Here is a 17,301-nt window from a genome sequence, read left to right as displayed (position 1 = left end):
AAGTTTGTACCTACATTTGAACATGGACCGACCAACCCAACTGAAATAGCTATAATAGAAAAAAAGGTACCTACTTTAATCAAGGTGAACAAACTTCAAAGAGGTAATTGGAACACTTATGTAAGGCAAGAATAATTGTAAATTCTGAATCAATTTCATGGGTTTCATCACAATGAATTTGAAACTGGCTATTTCTATCGGAGCAGAGAGAAGTATCTGTAAACTTTGTAAATTTATTTTGTTAAATAATTACTTTGCTGTATGTGTATGTTACATAATACTACATTATTATACGCACCGATGAATAATAATATAGTGTTTAATATATTGCAGTATCTTTAATAATGTATGACGGTATCTTGACCAGTGATATTTGTTTACTGTTTGCTTGATGTCACTACGATTTTACTTCTTTAATTGATAATTTAAGTCTTCTACTTTAACAGCACCGAGATCTTTCTAGACTCTTATCGAAAAGAAAAGGATGGTTTATTACAGAAACAGTTGCTCAGAGAGGAACAGAAGATAGCCACATGTAGGTCTGGATGTTCGCAAGTTGCATTCGTAACATATAAAAGTGAAATAATATGTGGTTCAGCTTTCATTGTTTGTTCATCGTTAGGCTCGAATACATTATCATTGCTTAACATTGGGAAAGTGCATTTTTCTATATTTTACGAAATCATTAAAAACAAATTGATGGTACACCGCCTGTAACTTTGAGATAACATTATTACGCTGATAATGGGCCATATACTTACGGTGAGTTAGTGATTAGGTCATTTTTCGCTTAAATTCCTGATAGTGCATTCAAATAATGCTGACGTAGTGCTGAAATTCTATTCGTGTGAGCTCATGCGAAATCATAGAGTGTATCTCGCGTTTAGAAATGTCACATTTCAGATTAAACATGATATTGTATTACACGCTAAGTTTTAGTGAAGTTAGAAAATTCAATTTGCCTGTATAGCATCAGGCGCTAGGTCAACACGTTGGCCCAAACAAAGTAGTTAAGTATTTTTACCGGTTGTCGGGAGTCGTAGAAGAAATAAAGCTACTTTTCCGGTTTGATCTTTAGTGAAATGAAACGTAGTCTAGAAATATTTTTACCACAAAAAAACAACAGTACACAATATTGAAATGTCGACGAATAGTGCTTGAAATGTCGTCCGCGGCCGCGAAAACTTGAAAGTATTCGAAACTTTGGAAATAATATGTATAATGACAACAAAAAACAAAGAACTTAACTATAGGTATTAGTTAAGACAATAATGTTTCTTTGCAACGAAATCACAGTTTTGTTTTCATATATCCGATGACGCAGGGTAAATGAGACATATCACAAAATAAATTTACAATATTTCTTCTGCTGTGTTTCAGGTGTTTGTTTACCTGTTTTTGGCATTAATACTATTAGTAACATACACGGAGGGGTGAGTTATGAATTAAAATAATAATTATTATGTTAATAATTTCTTTATCAAGCTTTACTGCGCCTTTTTTGGTCTACATTCAAACTACAGAATCTAGTTCATAATGGTCACCGTTCTCGTCGAACCCGTCGCTTGCGACGAAGGGCTCGACGAGTAAATTAACTCTCAGACACAGCCCACTGAGTTTCTCGCCGGATCTTCTCAGTGGGTCGCGTTTCCGATCCGGTGGTAGATTCTGCGAAGCACGGCTCTTGCTAGGGTTCGTGTTAGCAACGTCATCAGGTTTGAGCCCCGTGAGCTCACCTAAAAAAGTTAGGGTTACGCTGATATAGCCTCTCAAGGCTCTCAGCTTAGGTAGGAAAAAAAAAAAAAAAAGTTCATAAGCTTCTTTGGCAGGCCTCGTAGGTAGGTAGGCAGCGGCTTGGCTCTGTCCGTGGCACTGCTGAAATCCATGGGCGACAGCAACCACTCAGCATCAGGTGGGCAGGTAGTACAAAAAAAAATATGTAACGTAATAAGGCTGTTACGCAATCAGTCACCTTAATGTTGGAATTTTCTCGATTATTAGTTTCACTAAGAATCACTTTCTTTGGTGAAAACAGTAAATATAAGGCGACCCATTGTTCTGATAATCGACTTGCTTCGCAGCTATATATATAATGTCTGACTTTTTTATTCGAAGCACGAAATGAAAAAATGGCTTAACAAGCTTGGGACGAGGCCAGGTGCGCCTTCTACACTGTAGAAAAGGACATAAATATGTGGGATTGAATAAAGCTAAAGTAAAGTCATATGGACTAAATTAATTCAGGTCCCGTCAATAAATCAATGTTTTTCTCAACTAATTAGATATGAAAATTGAACCACTGAGAATTTAAAGTTATAATAAAATAAAAGAAATATATGAAAACACAACAACAAATACGAACTACTCTAGTAAGACAGAAACCATTTTTATATTTTGAATAAAACTACCGTAGTGACCGATGGATTTTATTAGAAGGTTAGTAGTGGTTATCGTGAAAGGGAAAGATTTCTTACTAAAGAAATTAAAAGAAAATGTGGATTCTAACCGTTATCGTGGCTCATGGAAGTCAGCAATCCCTGGGGCACAACCAGCTAGCTGCCTACAGTTATTTTTAACTTATATATTATAATTTTTTGAAATGAAAACATGATTTTTTACCAATCTTAGGTTAAAAAATTTATTAGTGATAGTATTTGCTTATGTATGTTTTGTATTCGGGTTCACCATTTAATTCGATTTTTGTTTTCTTTTTTTGTTATTTTTATACTAGTTTATACCATGTTCTAAGTCTGTACACTCGTACCTAGCCTTCATTCCCGCAAAGAACCAAAGGGAAATGGGGGTGACTAAAAATCAGCGCTGTTCGATTTATACACTTTGAACAGCATTAGCCACCTCCTTTTGCCTTTTTCTCTTTTTTTATTTTCTTTTATTTGTATTTTATTTTATTTAATGTGAAAGGCAATAAATTATTTTATTATTATTATTATTTCTATGAGCTAACACAGACGGGCTTACTAAAATCAAACGATGCCTATTACGGAAAAGTCACTAATTTTTCTCACTAAATAATATTATACATATATCACGCATGTTAATACGCTAAAGTTAAGAATATGACATGCCTTCAAAATAATAAAGATATTCTGAATAATCACAAAACACAGAGTTAGTTCACGAAACTTATATGCAACGTAGAATTTTTATAAAGTCGGCAAAATACAACTTGTAAAAAAATTATTATTGGCCATTTCAGTTTCGAAATATTATAAAAGCGCTTAGGTTCTTCTTAAAAGAATTATGAATCGTCAAAAATCTGTATCAAACCGACGTATTTTCTAATGATCATCACAATAAAATTACAATAATGTTCATGCTCGTGTCTTTACTATTGTTCGAATTCTAAGAATGAAGTCGCTTTCCAAAGTCGTTTGTACAGAAATAATGGTTTGTTGGCCATTTCGTAAAAAAAAACCTGAATTCGCTATCAAAATTTTAGTAACCACTAATTTATTTCCTAAAACTCGCCTTAAATATAGCTTAGAATTTTTAAACAGAATAAGCTTATGCTGGTGTTCCTTTGAATTTTCATTTGAATGGAATCTAAAATTTCCGTTACATCGCAAGATTATTAAAAATTATAAACTTTACTGATTTTGTATTATTAGTATATCTGAAATTAGGGATTTCAATTACTTCTGAAAAAATTACATCATTGCTAATAGACCCTAGTTTAACGGCATATACATCTTATAAGACTAAAACGTACAAGTGATTTGGTCCTCATATTTTGATAACCATAACTTTTTATTTACTTAAAAAGGGAAACGTTTTTCAGGCGCACTAAAAAGGTTATAATACATGTACCTTATAAACTGAAGAAAATAAAGCACACACATACCGTGTACAAGACGATTCATCACCATCATACCCACCACGATCCGAATTCCGATTATAACCTATCACCTTCTGAAGAGCACGAGCACTTCCATCACGTGCATCTGCATGAGGAACCGCCTACAGGACAATACAACCAGCCTATTCCAGGAGTCGAAATTCCAGAGTTCTTACCGGATGATGATTTGCTTTCCCCACTTGACATTCCAGATATACCTAATGAAATCAGAGGGCTGACACCGCGACTTCCCATGTCTCTTTACAAGTTAAAGTAAGTTATAAAAAAGTCATAATAGTCCGATTAGGACGTATTCAAGATTTCCTTGTCAGTTAAAACTTCCGATTCGTCTGTGTTAATTTATGCAAAACAACATAATTTAGTTAAACAGAGTTATTGGTAATTCGATGTGTTCCAGCCAAGATTAGATAGAAGGCTAAAACGCTACAAATTCAGGCCCCTCAATGTTTGACCAAAAGTTAGTAGTTTTTAAGATATTTATGAAATACCTACCATTTTTTTTAATACCTTATTTCGGATGCTTACAACGCGTAATTTAAAAATTGATCCAGTCATCATTTTAATTGGTTGATTGAATGTTTGAGCTGTGTATTATTTTTAACAGTTGAACACTGAACTCAAGTACGAAAATATTTCAAAATATTTAAATGTCACTGTAAAAAGGCCCATGATATTTTTGAATTTATTCAATTATTTTATGTTATTTACTATGTCTTCCCGGAATACTTCGATATAACGATAAACCTCTGTATACTGATTTGTAACATACGTACGTAACGTATATTATTGTAATACTAATTTATAATTCAAAATTTGATTTCGCATTTGTTTCAGGAATATTAAAAGAGACGACTGACCGCACTACAAGTAATTTTAGATAAGCTAAGATAAAACTTAAATATATTGATTAAACTTATGAATTCTAATCAAAATAAATTATTTATTAAACGCTTTTCATCTACGAATAGACTTATTATTTATTCGTAGCTTTTCATTCGTTTTTGATAGAGTTAAAAAAGCGGACTTGTACTTGCCAGTAAATAATTAATTGTAATAATATAAAGTTTTTGTAGTTGTTATTACATGTTATGTTACTTTTTTATTAATAAATAGCAATTAATAAAAACAACTAAATACCTCTCTCTCTCTCTCTCTCTCTCTTCAATCGGTCCCTCAATGCTGAGGATCGTGACTCCGTTTGATTCTGTCAACCAGCTGTCTCCATCGATCCCCATTGGTGGAGTGCGTCGCTGACAGCTATTTCTAGTTCCTCCGCTATTTGGTCTTACCATCGTGTGGGACCTCTACCCCTAGGCCTTTTTCCCTCGATTTTGCCGGTCACCACAAGGCATGCCAAATTGCTGATATCCTAATATAATTAAATAAATATATAATAATATCTAACTAAATACCACTCAGTAGTAAAAGTAATAGTAAAATACTTTTATTTTGATTCCTTAAAATCATCTATACCAAATTCTAAATCATTTATTCGTTTGTGATGAAATTTAGTACAACTTTTGTGAGCCCTCCAGGGAAGGTATCTGTCATAAATTAGGTGGCGCGCGAGTAATTTCAAGAAATCGATGTACCTAAATGATAGAACTAACGGAAACACGGAACGTGTTGTGTTCACTGGGTTTCTTAAAAATCGATTTGATATGTGCGTTATGTGTTTAAGTTTCCAATTACAATATCATAAGTTTTAATTATATTTAACTATCCGTTATATTTATATAATGTAAGTAATTTTAATAATATGTTAATTATTGATAAGCAACCAATTAAATGAAATGTTAAGTGTCGATTTCGTTAAATAAACGTCGCTTTGATTTTATTTTTAATTCGATACGATTTTGTTCTTTAACCGTGCTACTCGGTCCAGTTGCGTTACTTCCTCACAATATCTGTTCCCGAGGGAAATCAATAAGTTGGAATGTAAGGATAATTAAAATTTTAATGGGTCACGTTTACAGCTCGATTCATTTACGAGCACAATCTAACGCCCTACAAGTTGAATTTAATAGTGGCTGGTAAGCCATTTAATTTTATTTGATTCTCATAAAATAAAAAAGACATGTATCTGACTGTGATACTATAGGTTCGTGGAATTCAAATCAAACAGTTTTGAGAGTCACTCGAATTTCAAATTGCAGATGTCTTCTTAGTTTATCAGTTATTAAGAATAGTAAAAATATGAGTAGACTAATATGCCCATGTTGTGTGCAATCTACTACTGTAATATTACGCCATCCAGTTCGCTGCGGTCCGATCGAATGCGTTGTTTTGGAACGGTAGTGAAATACTTGTTACACACAATTGTACGTAAGAAATGGATCGAGCAGCGCGTTTCCGTGTTTCCGAACCGCACCTTATACCCTCGGCCATTAGATCGAGAATCGTCGTATCCGCGTCTCCAAAAGAACTTTTGGCACGCTTCAGCGACAATACAGTTTATTGTCTTTTTGTTGATATTACGGGTTTATTTAAGTGAAATTGGATAAATGGTCATCTCACGATGTTGCGCTATTCAAACCAGTGCGGCGTGGCCACAGTGCGGTACTCGTTTCCGTGATGCTAGCTGTATTATTGCTGTAAAAATAGAACCCGAAAATCAAGAAGAAAAGAAAATATTCACTGTGATGTTATACAAAATGTGAACGCAGCTCCGGTACGCCGGTGCTTAGTCGACTGACTTAGAGCTTTGTGAGCTTAATTGTGCTTGCTGATAAGTGAAATAATAACATGGACTTCATAAAGTATTTGTCGGTTTTAGTCGTGTTGTTCTTTGAAAGCGGTGAAACCGGAGGGCACGGGGAAAAGCATCAGTAAGGATTCTTTTGGTTTGATAATTAAAAACTTGAATTTTGTAATCTTGAGTGACATAATGTTATCTCACACAAAATTCAGCTGCTATTGCGAGAGGCTTTGTGTATGCATACATGTGTATAATGTGTAAAATAGTCTCGAAGATACGTCGTGAAAATCAACGTTTTGAACAAGGTTTTATATTGCCGTCGAAATTAAATGACTGAATTAATGGTCGCTGTCACTAATATAAATTAAAACAAAAGCGAATTTCTCTGCTTCAGCTTCATTTTGTAGTGATTTATTCAAATCTTTCTATCGTTTATATTTATTACTTTAATTGTTTTTCAGTGATCATCTCCGAATACATCTACCGAAATTTATCCACCATGATCGTCACACAAAAGTAATAACAATTCACCATCATCATCACAAACCAAAAAAGGAACATCATCACCATCACCATCATCATCACAAAAAACCTCAAATACCCCATGGCCATCATTACCATCATCATCACAAGAAATCGCACTCGACATCTCATTCTGTGTCAAAAGGTAGTGAGCATGGCCATCACGGACATCACCACAAGCATCATGGCCATCACAAAAATCATGGGCATCACGGGCATTCTGGTCACCACGGTCATTCTAGCCATCATGGTCACCACGGACATTCTAGCCACCATGGACACGGCCATAACCACCACGAATCGCCTTCATTTCATTACGAGCCGCCGGCAATTCCATCCTTTGAAGATGACTTCGGACCATCCTTTACGTCTTCAGCACCATCATATGGCAGCAATATAGCTCAGAATGAGCCACATGTCCGTGGAATTACTCATACTATAAAACAGGTTAAGGTTTACGATTCTTTACCTAATGGGATTCCAGCAAGCATTGGTTCTCATGGATATGAAGTAACGGAAAACGGAGATGACTCCAATGACGACGTATTTACTTCAGTGAATTCTTTACAACAATCGTTTCCAGCCACATATGGTTATATACGAGGTGCAGCGGGCGTCCATGATCCGTTTGCGGAGTTAACGCCTCGAGACACGGCACAAACAAACAGTCCCGATCCGTTTTCTGCGGGCGCTCCGCCTGCCGTACTGTTTGCTAGTGGAGAGTCTTACGAAGGAAACGTTCCAATCGATCCTTTCACGTCCTCCGCTGCAGCTGGTAACGTTGGACTATCTAGCGGAGAATCGGCAGATCAGTTCCCAGTAACATTCCAAGCAGAAGACGGAACGCCAACTTCTTTTGCTGGGGCCGTAGGTGGTATTTCTGGATTTGATGCAGGCGATCGTTCTATAATCGATGAAACACCCGTGTCAGTTTCACGAGAAGCGGGCATCCAACAAAGGACGAAAACAGGAGAAATCGAAACTTTAATTTATTAAATCAATTTATTATTATTTTTTAAAGTCGTCATGTTATTATAATATTTTGTCTTAATATAATAAAAAAAAACATTATTCGTAATTTATCATAGCGCTTAGGATAAATGACTTTAAAACACATATTTAGTACAAAAATAACTCTTAGTTATAATAACGATAAGTATTGAGTAAAATATTTGTTGTTAAACTGAGTGAATGTATAATAAAAGAAAAGAAATTAAAAGTTATTAGAACGATCATACTTTCCGTTTCCACAATAATATAGGTACGTATTACGGAAATGTATTACATCATTATCTAATAATTTGGTGCACATAAAAAGTCAACATTAACCACAATTCGATACGCCCTAGATCCGGAATTGCACAAAGTATAAAAAAAAATACTCCGTCACAGATTCCGGCGTAACCGAAGTAATTTTATTAAATGATTAACGACGACGAAAAATTTGTCACGTTTCATAAGAATCTGTTGATTTTTTTTATTTGATATAAGATGAATAAACAAGTTTCCGGCCTATCTGGTATTAAGCAGTGTCCGAACCTATGGACATTACAACAGGAATTATACCATCCACCATGAAATATCCAGTCTCTTCTTTTGTCTTATTACATTAAAATAACGGGTATTCTACCATTCAAACCAAGATATAGATGGTTAAAATAGGCAAGATGGAAATTAATCAAATTACAAATTTATAAATTTCAAGGGTTTCATTTTTTTTCTCTACTTAATTGTTGGCTACCAAGGGGAGGCCTATTCCAACTTACGCGGACCGTAAGGTGAGCACACAGGCTCAACTTGAGAGAATTGCCAAAAATAGCCCTAGCAAGAGCAGTGCTTTCCTGAATTTACTAACGTATCAGAACCACGACCTACTGGGAAGATCCGGCGAGTAACTTAGTGGGTTAGTTTACTCGTCGAATTTATCGTCTTAATCGCCGAGACCAGGACGGTGACCGGTGCTTGAAGAGCTTAAAAACACCGAGAGTGGTTCCGGGGGATGCTTCGGGCGACGCCGGTGGCTTTGCGTCGCCCCGTCGCTTTGGTCGGATATCGTTGCGAGTTAACGAATTAAAAACGCACGTACTAAAATCAAAGAGAAAATAAAATTAGGTCGTGTTTTACGAAGCGGAGGGAAATCCGTATAGACGCTCCCCTTAACGAATTTCAGAGAGAACAATTCAAGAAAACTGTCCTAGGATAGTACAAATTATGTAACTCATCACCATAAAGTCGTAGTCAGCTACGACTACTCTTGTCAAAAGTTCCAGACTGTGAACAATAAAATCAAAAATCTGCTCAGCTTATCAGTTCATCTTTTGAAAATCGTTTAAAACCTGTGTAGTTTTCTGATATTTCCTCGACGACTTTCTTCAAAAGTCTCTTTTCTCTTATATTTATAGTATATTAAATTTTGTGTATTATATCTAACGAACGTTTTCAATTAGACAAAGAAATTTGAAAAAATTATAGTCTTTTGCCTTTTTACAATATTGGCCATTTAAAACATAATTTACGCATTTCAAATTCAATTAATTGAATACTGATTAGTGGTTTGTTTTTACTATGTTTTTTTCTTTTTATCAATATAGACACGACAATAATACTAGAATACGAGTGCCATCGCGGCATTGCCCCACAAACGCCTCACAACATTAATGACGTGTATGGAGTGAACACTACAAACGAACGTAAGATTATTAGTTGGAACACATCCGACGTGGGAAATTTAATTTAAAAAATTTGCCCCGTGGTCGACTGAAAACTAAAGTCAACAACGATGAATTGAAAGTGATAATTGAAGCTGACGATACTCAATCTACCGCTTACTCTGCGTGGCTTTCAACGTTAGCATCAAACAATATTGACAAGTAGGTATGAACGATCGCCAGCGCGACGACCGCGTAAAGTATGCCCCTTGCGTTGCTAACGAACACAGAAACGAAGGGATTTTGAACAGCATTGTCACTTATGATGAAAAATTGATCCTTTTTTATAAAGTTAAGCGGTCATCTTGTTGTTTAGACCTTGGTTTAGTGCCTAGGCAATGACCTAAACGAAAATTTACCCCTTTAAACTTCTTAACAAACGTCACTAGCATTCCTGCGGATGTGCAGTGTGAGGAACTGGACACGGTGATGGAGAAGCTCGCGAATCTCTAACCAGTCTTGATTAGACACTCGTTCCCGCTGCTACTACACGACAACCCTCGACCTCATACGGCACAACCAATGGTATCTAAGCTAGAAACAGCTAGGGTTGTAAGTTTTGCGTCATCCACAGTGCTCATCAAACCCTGCACTGACCATCTTTTACTTTTTCCAAAGTTTGGACTTCTTCTCGACAGATACCCAAGAGGCAGTTCAAAGTGCCTTTAAAGAGTTTGCTGGCTTCGGTACAGCCGATTTCTTCAAGAAGAGCATTGAAAAATTACCACGGCTGTGACAGAGATGCATATTTTATTCGATAGAAACTTACTATAAAAGTTACTTTATATTTCTGTATAATAATCGGCAACTTCGTAGGTAAAAATCTAATATTTACTTGATCAATTTACATAGATATACTTACATAGCTTATGAAATTATTATCTGAGATGGGTTTCCGAATTCAGTCGTGCAGACGTTCGTAAATGAGGATTTTTTTTTAAAACCCTTGAAACATCAGCTTAAAGAAGAACTGTGATAATTTCTGTGTTTTGTATTACTTGTTCAATGGATAATCTCCGAAGATTTGTCGTTAATTTCAACACGTTTCATGAAACATTCAAACATGCAGGCCCTCAGCTTTTGTTAGCTTTTTTTTTCCCTGACTATGCTGATAGCCTTGAGAGGCTATTTCAGCTTCGCCCTAACGTGTGTAGGTGAGCTCACGGGGCTCAAACCGGAGTGTTGCTAACACTGACCCTAGAAAGAGCAGTATTTCGAAGAATCTACCACCGGATCGGAAACGCGACCCACTGAGAAGATCCGGCGAGAAACTCAGTGGGCTGTGTCTGAGGGTTAATTCACTCGTCGAGCCCTTCGTCGCAAGCGACGGGTTCGACGAGGAGGGTGACCGGTGCTTGTGGTGCCTAAAAGTACCGTTAATGGATCGGGAGGATCCGTAATGACGTGCTTTCGGCGACGTCGACTTTTGTTAGCAACCCTTCTTCATCACTACTGGCCCATTGGCGGTATAAATTTAGCAAAGAAAATATGTCATCAATGCATAAGATGCTGCCGTATAAAGGCAAGGCAAATACACTTAATCCTGTGATGGGTAATCTTCCAGAACAACATTTACATCTAGAATTTCCATTCTTAGACACTGCAATTGACTATACAGGGCCAAGCATGATAGTTGACCGCAGAGACGGGGACGCAAACTTACAAAATCATTTATATGTGTATATGTGTGTCTCGCTACGACGCTACGAGAGCTTGAGCTTGTTTCAGATATGATAAAAGAAGCCTTTATGGCTGCTCTTCGCCGTTTTATTAACCGGAGGGGAAAACTACGCAACATTTTCTCAGACAACGGCACAACCTTTGTAGGAGCCTTCAACGAGATGACTCGATTTCTGTCACAAGATTTAGAACATAGTAATTTCGATTTAAGTTCACATTTCGGAGATCTTTGGGAGTCAGCAGTAAAATCAACAAAATGTTATTTAAAACGCACATAAGGTCTAACAAATTTAACTTTCCGAAAAATAGCAACATGTTTGACACAAATCGAAGCAATTCTAAATTCAAGACCTTTAACTTCTTTATCGGATCACCCATCCGATCTCACTCCATTAACCCCAGCTCATTTCCTTATCGGACGATTACTGATGCGCCACATCCTCAAGTACCAGATAGTGCCAAAACAGAAAGTCTACAACGATTTCGCAGAATAGAATGTCTCAAACAACATTTTTCGATAATATTCTCTTAAGAATAGATTTGGTTACATAGTTACAACAAAAATCTAAATGGTGTAAAACATCTGTGGAGCCCTTCAAGGAGGGTGATCCAGTCATCGTAAAGGAACCATCATCATCTCCGCTACTGTGGCCACTTGGACGTATACTATAGCTGTACAATAGAAGTGACGGTGTTGGAAGAGTTGCAGACATTTCTACATACGACGAGGTGTCATTCGTCGAGGTTTCAACACTATTTGTCCACTTCCCATCAATTATTGAAGATACTTCAATGCTTCAACCGGGGAGTAGGTTCAGTTTGACGTTGAACGTCAAAATGTCAGCGAGCGACGTCCGCCATGACAACAATCCCCTTCCAAATCCAGCCGCCAAGAGCGACGCATCGATTATATATTTCTTTTATATTATGTCTTTAATTTGTCATATAAAGGTACAATAAATATCTCAAAACAACAAATACAGTCCACGCTTAATTACCACAAAGCAACAATGGTATAAATATAAATATGGCATAAAATGTCATTTTCATATTGGACGGTGCTGTTGACAGTTATAAAAAAAAAAACTCAATATCATTCCAGGGTATAAGCCATGCCAATTTTCATCGAAAGTACGTACTTGTACACAATGCAGACAAAAATAAGTTAAAGTTTTTAACTTCTACTTCAAAATCTTTACTACTTATATGTATTAATCAATATGTTGAATATACAGATAGACCGAGAACAGATTTATTAAAGTAGAGATTTCTTAATAAAACATACTTATTATGAGTTCAGTGAATCGAAACCGAAACTCGAATTCAAGATTACTAAAGCTCTTATTGATGCAATCAAGGAATCGTTATTACGGTATGTGCCTACATAACAATATATTAAAAATGTAATAAAAAGCAGTATCAACAACATTAACTACCCGCTGGGTTTGGGTAGACATTAATTATTTGATTACCGTAATTGATACCTGAATAGGTTCGTTTAGGGAAACGAACTACAGAAGATCACTTGTTCTTATGTTCTTGCTTAGTAATAATTCAGAACAGGACTACTAAGGTCTTCTTTTTGTCCTTTTCTGACTGGATTTACTTAATTTGCAATTTAATGAGTTCAACTAATTGTGGGAAATTCGCAATTTTTTGGGTTTTCAATTGGGTTTTCAATTTTTTGGGTAAACGTGATCGAAAACTTGATTTTAGAATAAGAAGAGAATTGTATTGTTAATGTTAAATAATTTCACTTAATTCTTCGTATCTCTTCGCCGGGAGCCTAGGGGACTATTCCAGCTACGAACCTAAATTACGCTGACAAATGGATGGATGAATACGAAAGACGGCGCACCGTGGTCATTCACCGTAACGATTTAATTAATTGACTTTATTGTTTACATAGCAAAAAATTCAATGATTAGGTACCTAGTTTCGTTGATTTGTCGTCCGTTTGAATACGAGAAATAAATAATAGTATATATAGTTTCTGTCTACTTTTAATTATTTTAATTACCTTATTACTACTACCTACAATTTCTTTAACCATAATAATATTTGAAAACACGTATTTTAAACAGTAGTTTTTGATACTGCATATAAAATTATTTCTTGCCTGATTGATATTGTAAAATTGATATGCGTTGTAATATATTTGATAAGATACAAGTACAAAAATACTTATTAGGGTTCTAAAAAAAAAAGAAAACAAGATCATTACAAAACTTACTTTTCAGTAAAACACAAATAAGTCAAAAATTTATTTAAACGTTACAAACATAATAATAATTAATAACATTTCTAACGATAACAACAATTCTTAAAACTATAAAACATTTACTAAATAAGATTAATCAGGTATTAGTCAAAGCTATTAAAGTACGTAGACGTAAAAAATGACCACAATATCTTAAACATACTTCCAGTAATAACCATCCAAGTTTTATTAATAGTTTCGATAGCGGAGCCTCGGATTGTATTTCAAATGCGATTGTATCTCTAATACTCATTAAAATGTAAAATATTGCATACATTTTTAACAATATTTAAGGACGACATTAATCTCAAAAGTTTATTTCATTACAAATAACAGGTAAGTTATTTGTTCACAAATACATATTGAATTTATCGTACCGTAACAGTCAGGTACGTATTACACGAGGTATTTTAATACTGACGAAACGAATTTCCTAATCTATATTTACAAGATAATTTATTGTCTATCCTAATATCCTTCGTGTCCTGTGTATTCCTCGCCCGTTCCTGAAAGCGCATAACTTCCACTGTCGCCTCCTTCGAAGCTCACGGGTGAGTCACCGTAACTTCCATCGTGGCTTTCATCAGCTGCTCCCCAGCCGTGACCTACAATTATGAATAAAATAAATATTTTTATATGAAAAGTTTATTTATTTTCTAAAACGTACGTAGCTATCATGGAATAGAAGAAATACGGCAACCTGTATCGCTCCAAAGTCATTATCAAGATAAGATTGTAAATATAGCTCCGAAGAGTAGCATTAAGACTGTCAATCACAGAACAAAAAGAACAGCTCGGTAGAGTTCAAAAAGTTTGACGTGCGACATAGCCCCTGGACACAGCCCATTGAGTTTCTCGTCAGATTCAGATCCGGAGGGAAAATTAAGCAAAGCATTACTCTTGTTAGGGGCAAGTGTTAGCAAGTTTTCTCAGGCTGAGTATCGTGAACCTACCAAACCAGTGAATCTAGAATAGCCTGTCGAAATCTATTAGGCAGGGAAAAAAAAGCTGAAAGATTTTCCCTTTATTGTTGTCGTCTAAACATATTTTAAAAAAAAACACAGTCTAGTACCATCTATCGTTTTGAAAAGGCTTAATTTTAATATTCCGAAACTTATTACATAAATCATAAATTATAATTGCGTTTATAATAATAGGTATTTATTACCTCCTCCTCCGTGTGGCGCAGCCTTAGGTTCGCCGTATGTGTAGCCAAGCACCTCGTAGTGGTCGTCGCCGCCGCCGCCTCCGCTCTTATGATGTATGTGTTTCACTATTGTATGTTTGTGATGATGATGCTTTACAAACAAAGGCACGTGGATAATGACTTTCTTGTGGCCACCGCCGCCGCCACCCGCCATGATTAGTGACGTGAGTTCCACCACACATACCAAGGTTATCTGGAAATATTGAATTAATATCGAAACAAAGCCATTAAAACAATTTCTAAAGTGAAATAAAGCTATAAATACAAAATTTAAGATTGACAGATTTTTTTGAGTTTTCCAGAGTTAATTTTAGACACATCTCAACATTATCGACTTTTCACCAATTTTATAACTTAAACACATTTTGAATCGAACTAATTCCTTTCGCTTTATTTTTTTCCGTCCACCTCAATTCTCTATTGCGTTTTATTAGGTATGTCATTTATTGTAACAACAATCAACTTATGTTCCTTTATGTTTTCTCAGAAATTAGTTCATTTTTATCGTGAAAAAACTGGAACATCGTCATCACATTAGGACAGAAGTTCAATCGCTAAAGCACTTAAGTCATTTACATAACAAATATTAAAAAAATCGCTTTGCTCAAAACGAACAAGAGTACATTGTGCATTCAAAATACATAATATCAGGCACGATGCGTTTACATAATAGCAGAACAGAGTTGCACAGTCACAAAAAAAATACAGGGAATTGTGAATGCTTTCTAATGACAGTAAATGTACACTACATTGTTAGAAGCCGTATCAAAACATAAATCTTTACGCATTTGTGATATTTGAAGTGGACGGAAATGTAAATAAGACAGTCATCAAGGGACTTGGAGATTGTTATGATAGGAAAATTGAGCGAGCCACTTAACATGTATAATTGGGACAGGTCCAACAATAATAATTTCTTTGATAAATAATCTAAGAACATGCATGTTGAATCCATAAATATGAATATTTGGTTAAATTATAGTGAGTTTGAAATCACGACATTTTGATTTTTTGCTCTAAAAGCATTTGTAGTTAGTGTAATCGGGTGCCCTTAAAAAAATATATTAGGTTTTTTTATTCGAAATTAGATAAAAACACAATGAAATACATACATAATTAATTTTAAATATTTGTTGCAAAAACGTCTAGAACGGACGCTGCAGATATGATTTAGTGCAAGTTATTTGTGTTGTGTAATTTGAGTAGACCTAAATAAAGAAAATAAAACTTCAGAAGCGTATCTCGTTATGCCTTTTACTTTGACTTGTTTTCGTTTTAGTTCGGGATTGAAATTGATTAAACTACGTTTAAAGCATAAGAATGACTAAACAACTTGTAAAACATAGATTAAGGAGCACTTCGGTGATTTTCGCGCGGCTTATAAAGAGATGCATCTAGAATATTGGGGACTAGGTATTATATTGCTTGGGTATTAAATTTTTCTTAAGTTCTTATATGTATTTATATATGGTTCACGAGACTGATCTAAGAATACAAATTGTAAAATATTGAAAAACGAATAAATTTATGCAATAAAAACTTTGTATTGCATCCTTTACCTATATGTTACATTATACATTACATAAGCACGTTGTATATTATATAAACCTTATCTTCCTAGAAATTTTTCCTGAATAAATTGAAGACAATTTTAGTTGAAACATGATTATTTCATTAAACTATTTATATTTGACTAATAACTTATTGACATTAAACTATAATTTTTGAAAGATAACATTTTTAATAGTTTTATAATAAAACTATATTGTTGACAAATATGGTGATCCCAAACTCCACTTGTATACTATTAATTAGTAAAGTATTATGTATTTTTTTGCAGTTTTAAATAGATACAACTTTTAGTCGTACGTAATATGTTAAATTCGACTTTAAGGTTTGTTTATGTAGTGAGTCGTAAATTAATCTCGTAAAAAATAACAAAATTAATTTAATCAAGTTAACTTCACAGTACAGCGAATAATTTCATTGCTTTTTCAATACTAGAAGCTTACTTTGGAGTAATCATTCTTTTAACAGGTTCTTCTTAAATAAATTCTTAATAGGTAAATCGTAATACAGTTGTAACTCACCAGAAAACGTGCAGACATCTTGAGAGAATCTAGAGATGCTGAGGTGAGTGTCTGAACGCGGTAACTTACAAACGTTATGTGATAAAGAAATTTGAACAAAACTTCCTTTTATATGGCAACGTGGTCGCGTTTCGCGACACTGCCTCTTGACGGTTTCGATCTAATTTATATTTGAAAAAAATCAAACGAGTTTAGCTTCTAGCACGAACACCGAAAGATCAATTTGGCATAGTCCAATATTGTCACAAACAATCCCGAA

General features: G+C 35.0%; 3 protein-coding genes across 3 annotated transcripts; 2 read left to right on the top strand and 1 right to left on the bottom strand.

The window, feature by feature from the left end:
- The first annotated feature begins 458 nt into the window (after positions 1 to 458).
- On the top strand, positions 459 to 5,047 carry LOC149503493 (uncharacterized). Its single transcript, XM_089736594.1, has 4 exons — positions 459 to 762; positions 1,381 to 1,433; positions 3,800 to 4,129; positions 4,712 to 5,047. Exons 1-4 carry the CDS (start codon positions 745 to 747, stop codon positions 4,731 to 4,733), a joined length of 423 nt encoding a protein of 140 aa, XP_089592720.1. The 5' UTR covers positions 459 to 744; the 3' UTR covers positions 4,734 to 5,047.
- Positions 5,048 to 6,427: 1,380 nt separating this feature from the next.
- LOC149503492 (uncharacterized) lies at positions 6,428 to 8,109 on the top strand. Its single transcript, XM_089736566.1, has 2 exons — positions 6,428 to 6,705; positions 7,037 to 8,109. The coding sequence occupies exons 1-2, from the start codon at positions 6,623 to 6,625 to the stop codon at positions 8,091 to 8,093; spliced, it is 1,140 nt and encodes a 379-aa protein (XP_089592692.1). The 5' UTR covers positions 6,428 to 6,622; the 3' UTR covers positions 8,094 to 8,109.
- A 5,538-nt stretch (positions 8,110 to 13,647) lies between these two features.
- On the bottom strand, positions 13,648 to 17,165 carry LOC149503491 (uncharacterized). The gene is made up of 3 exons (XM_089736504.1): positions 17,043 to 17,165; positions 14,914 to 15,145; positions 13,648 to 14,350 (listed from the first exon to the last, which is right to left on the bottom strand). Exons 1-3 carry the CDS (start codon positions 17,058 to 17,060, stop codon positions 14,214 to 14,216), a joined length of 387 nt encoding a protein of 128 aa, XP_089592630.1. The 5' UTR covers positions 17,061 to 17,165; the 3' UTR covers positions 13,648 to 14,213.
- Positions 17,166 to 17,301: the final 136 nt, after the last annotated feature.

Source organism: Bombyx mandarina, chromosome 01 (genome assembly GCF_030267445.1).
Source record: "Bombyx mandarina strain Sakado chromosome 01, ASM3026744v2".
Classification (NCBI taxonomy): domain Eukaryota; kingdom Metazoa; phylum Arthropoda; class Insecta; order Lepidoptera; family Bombycidae; genus Bombyx; species Bombyx mandarina.
Note: the sequence above shows the minus strand (reverse complement) of the source record. Positions and strands in the feature narration are given on the sequence as shown.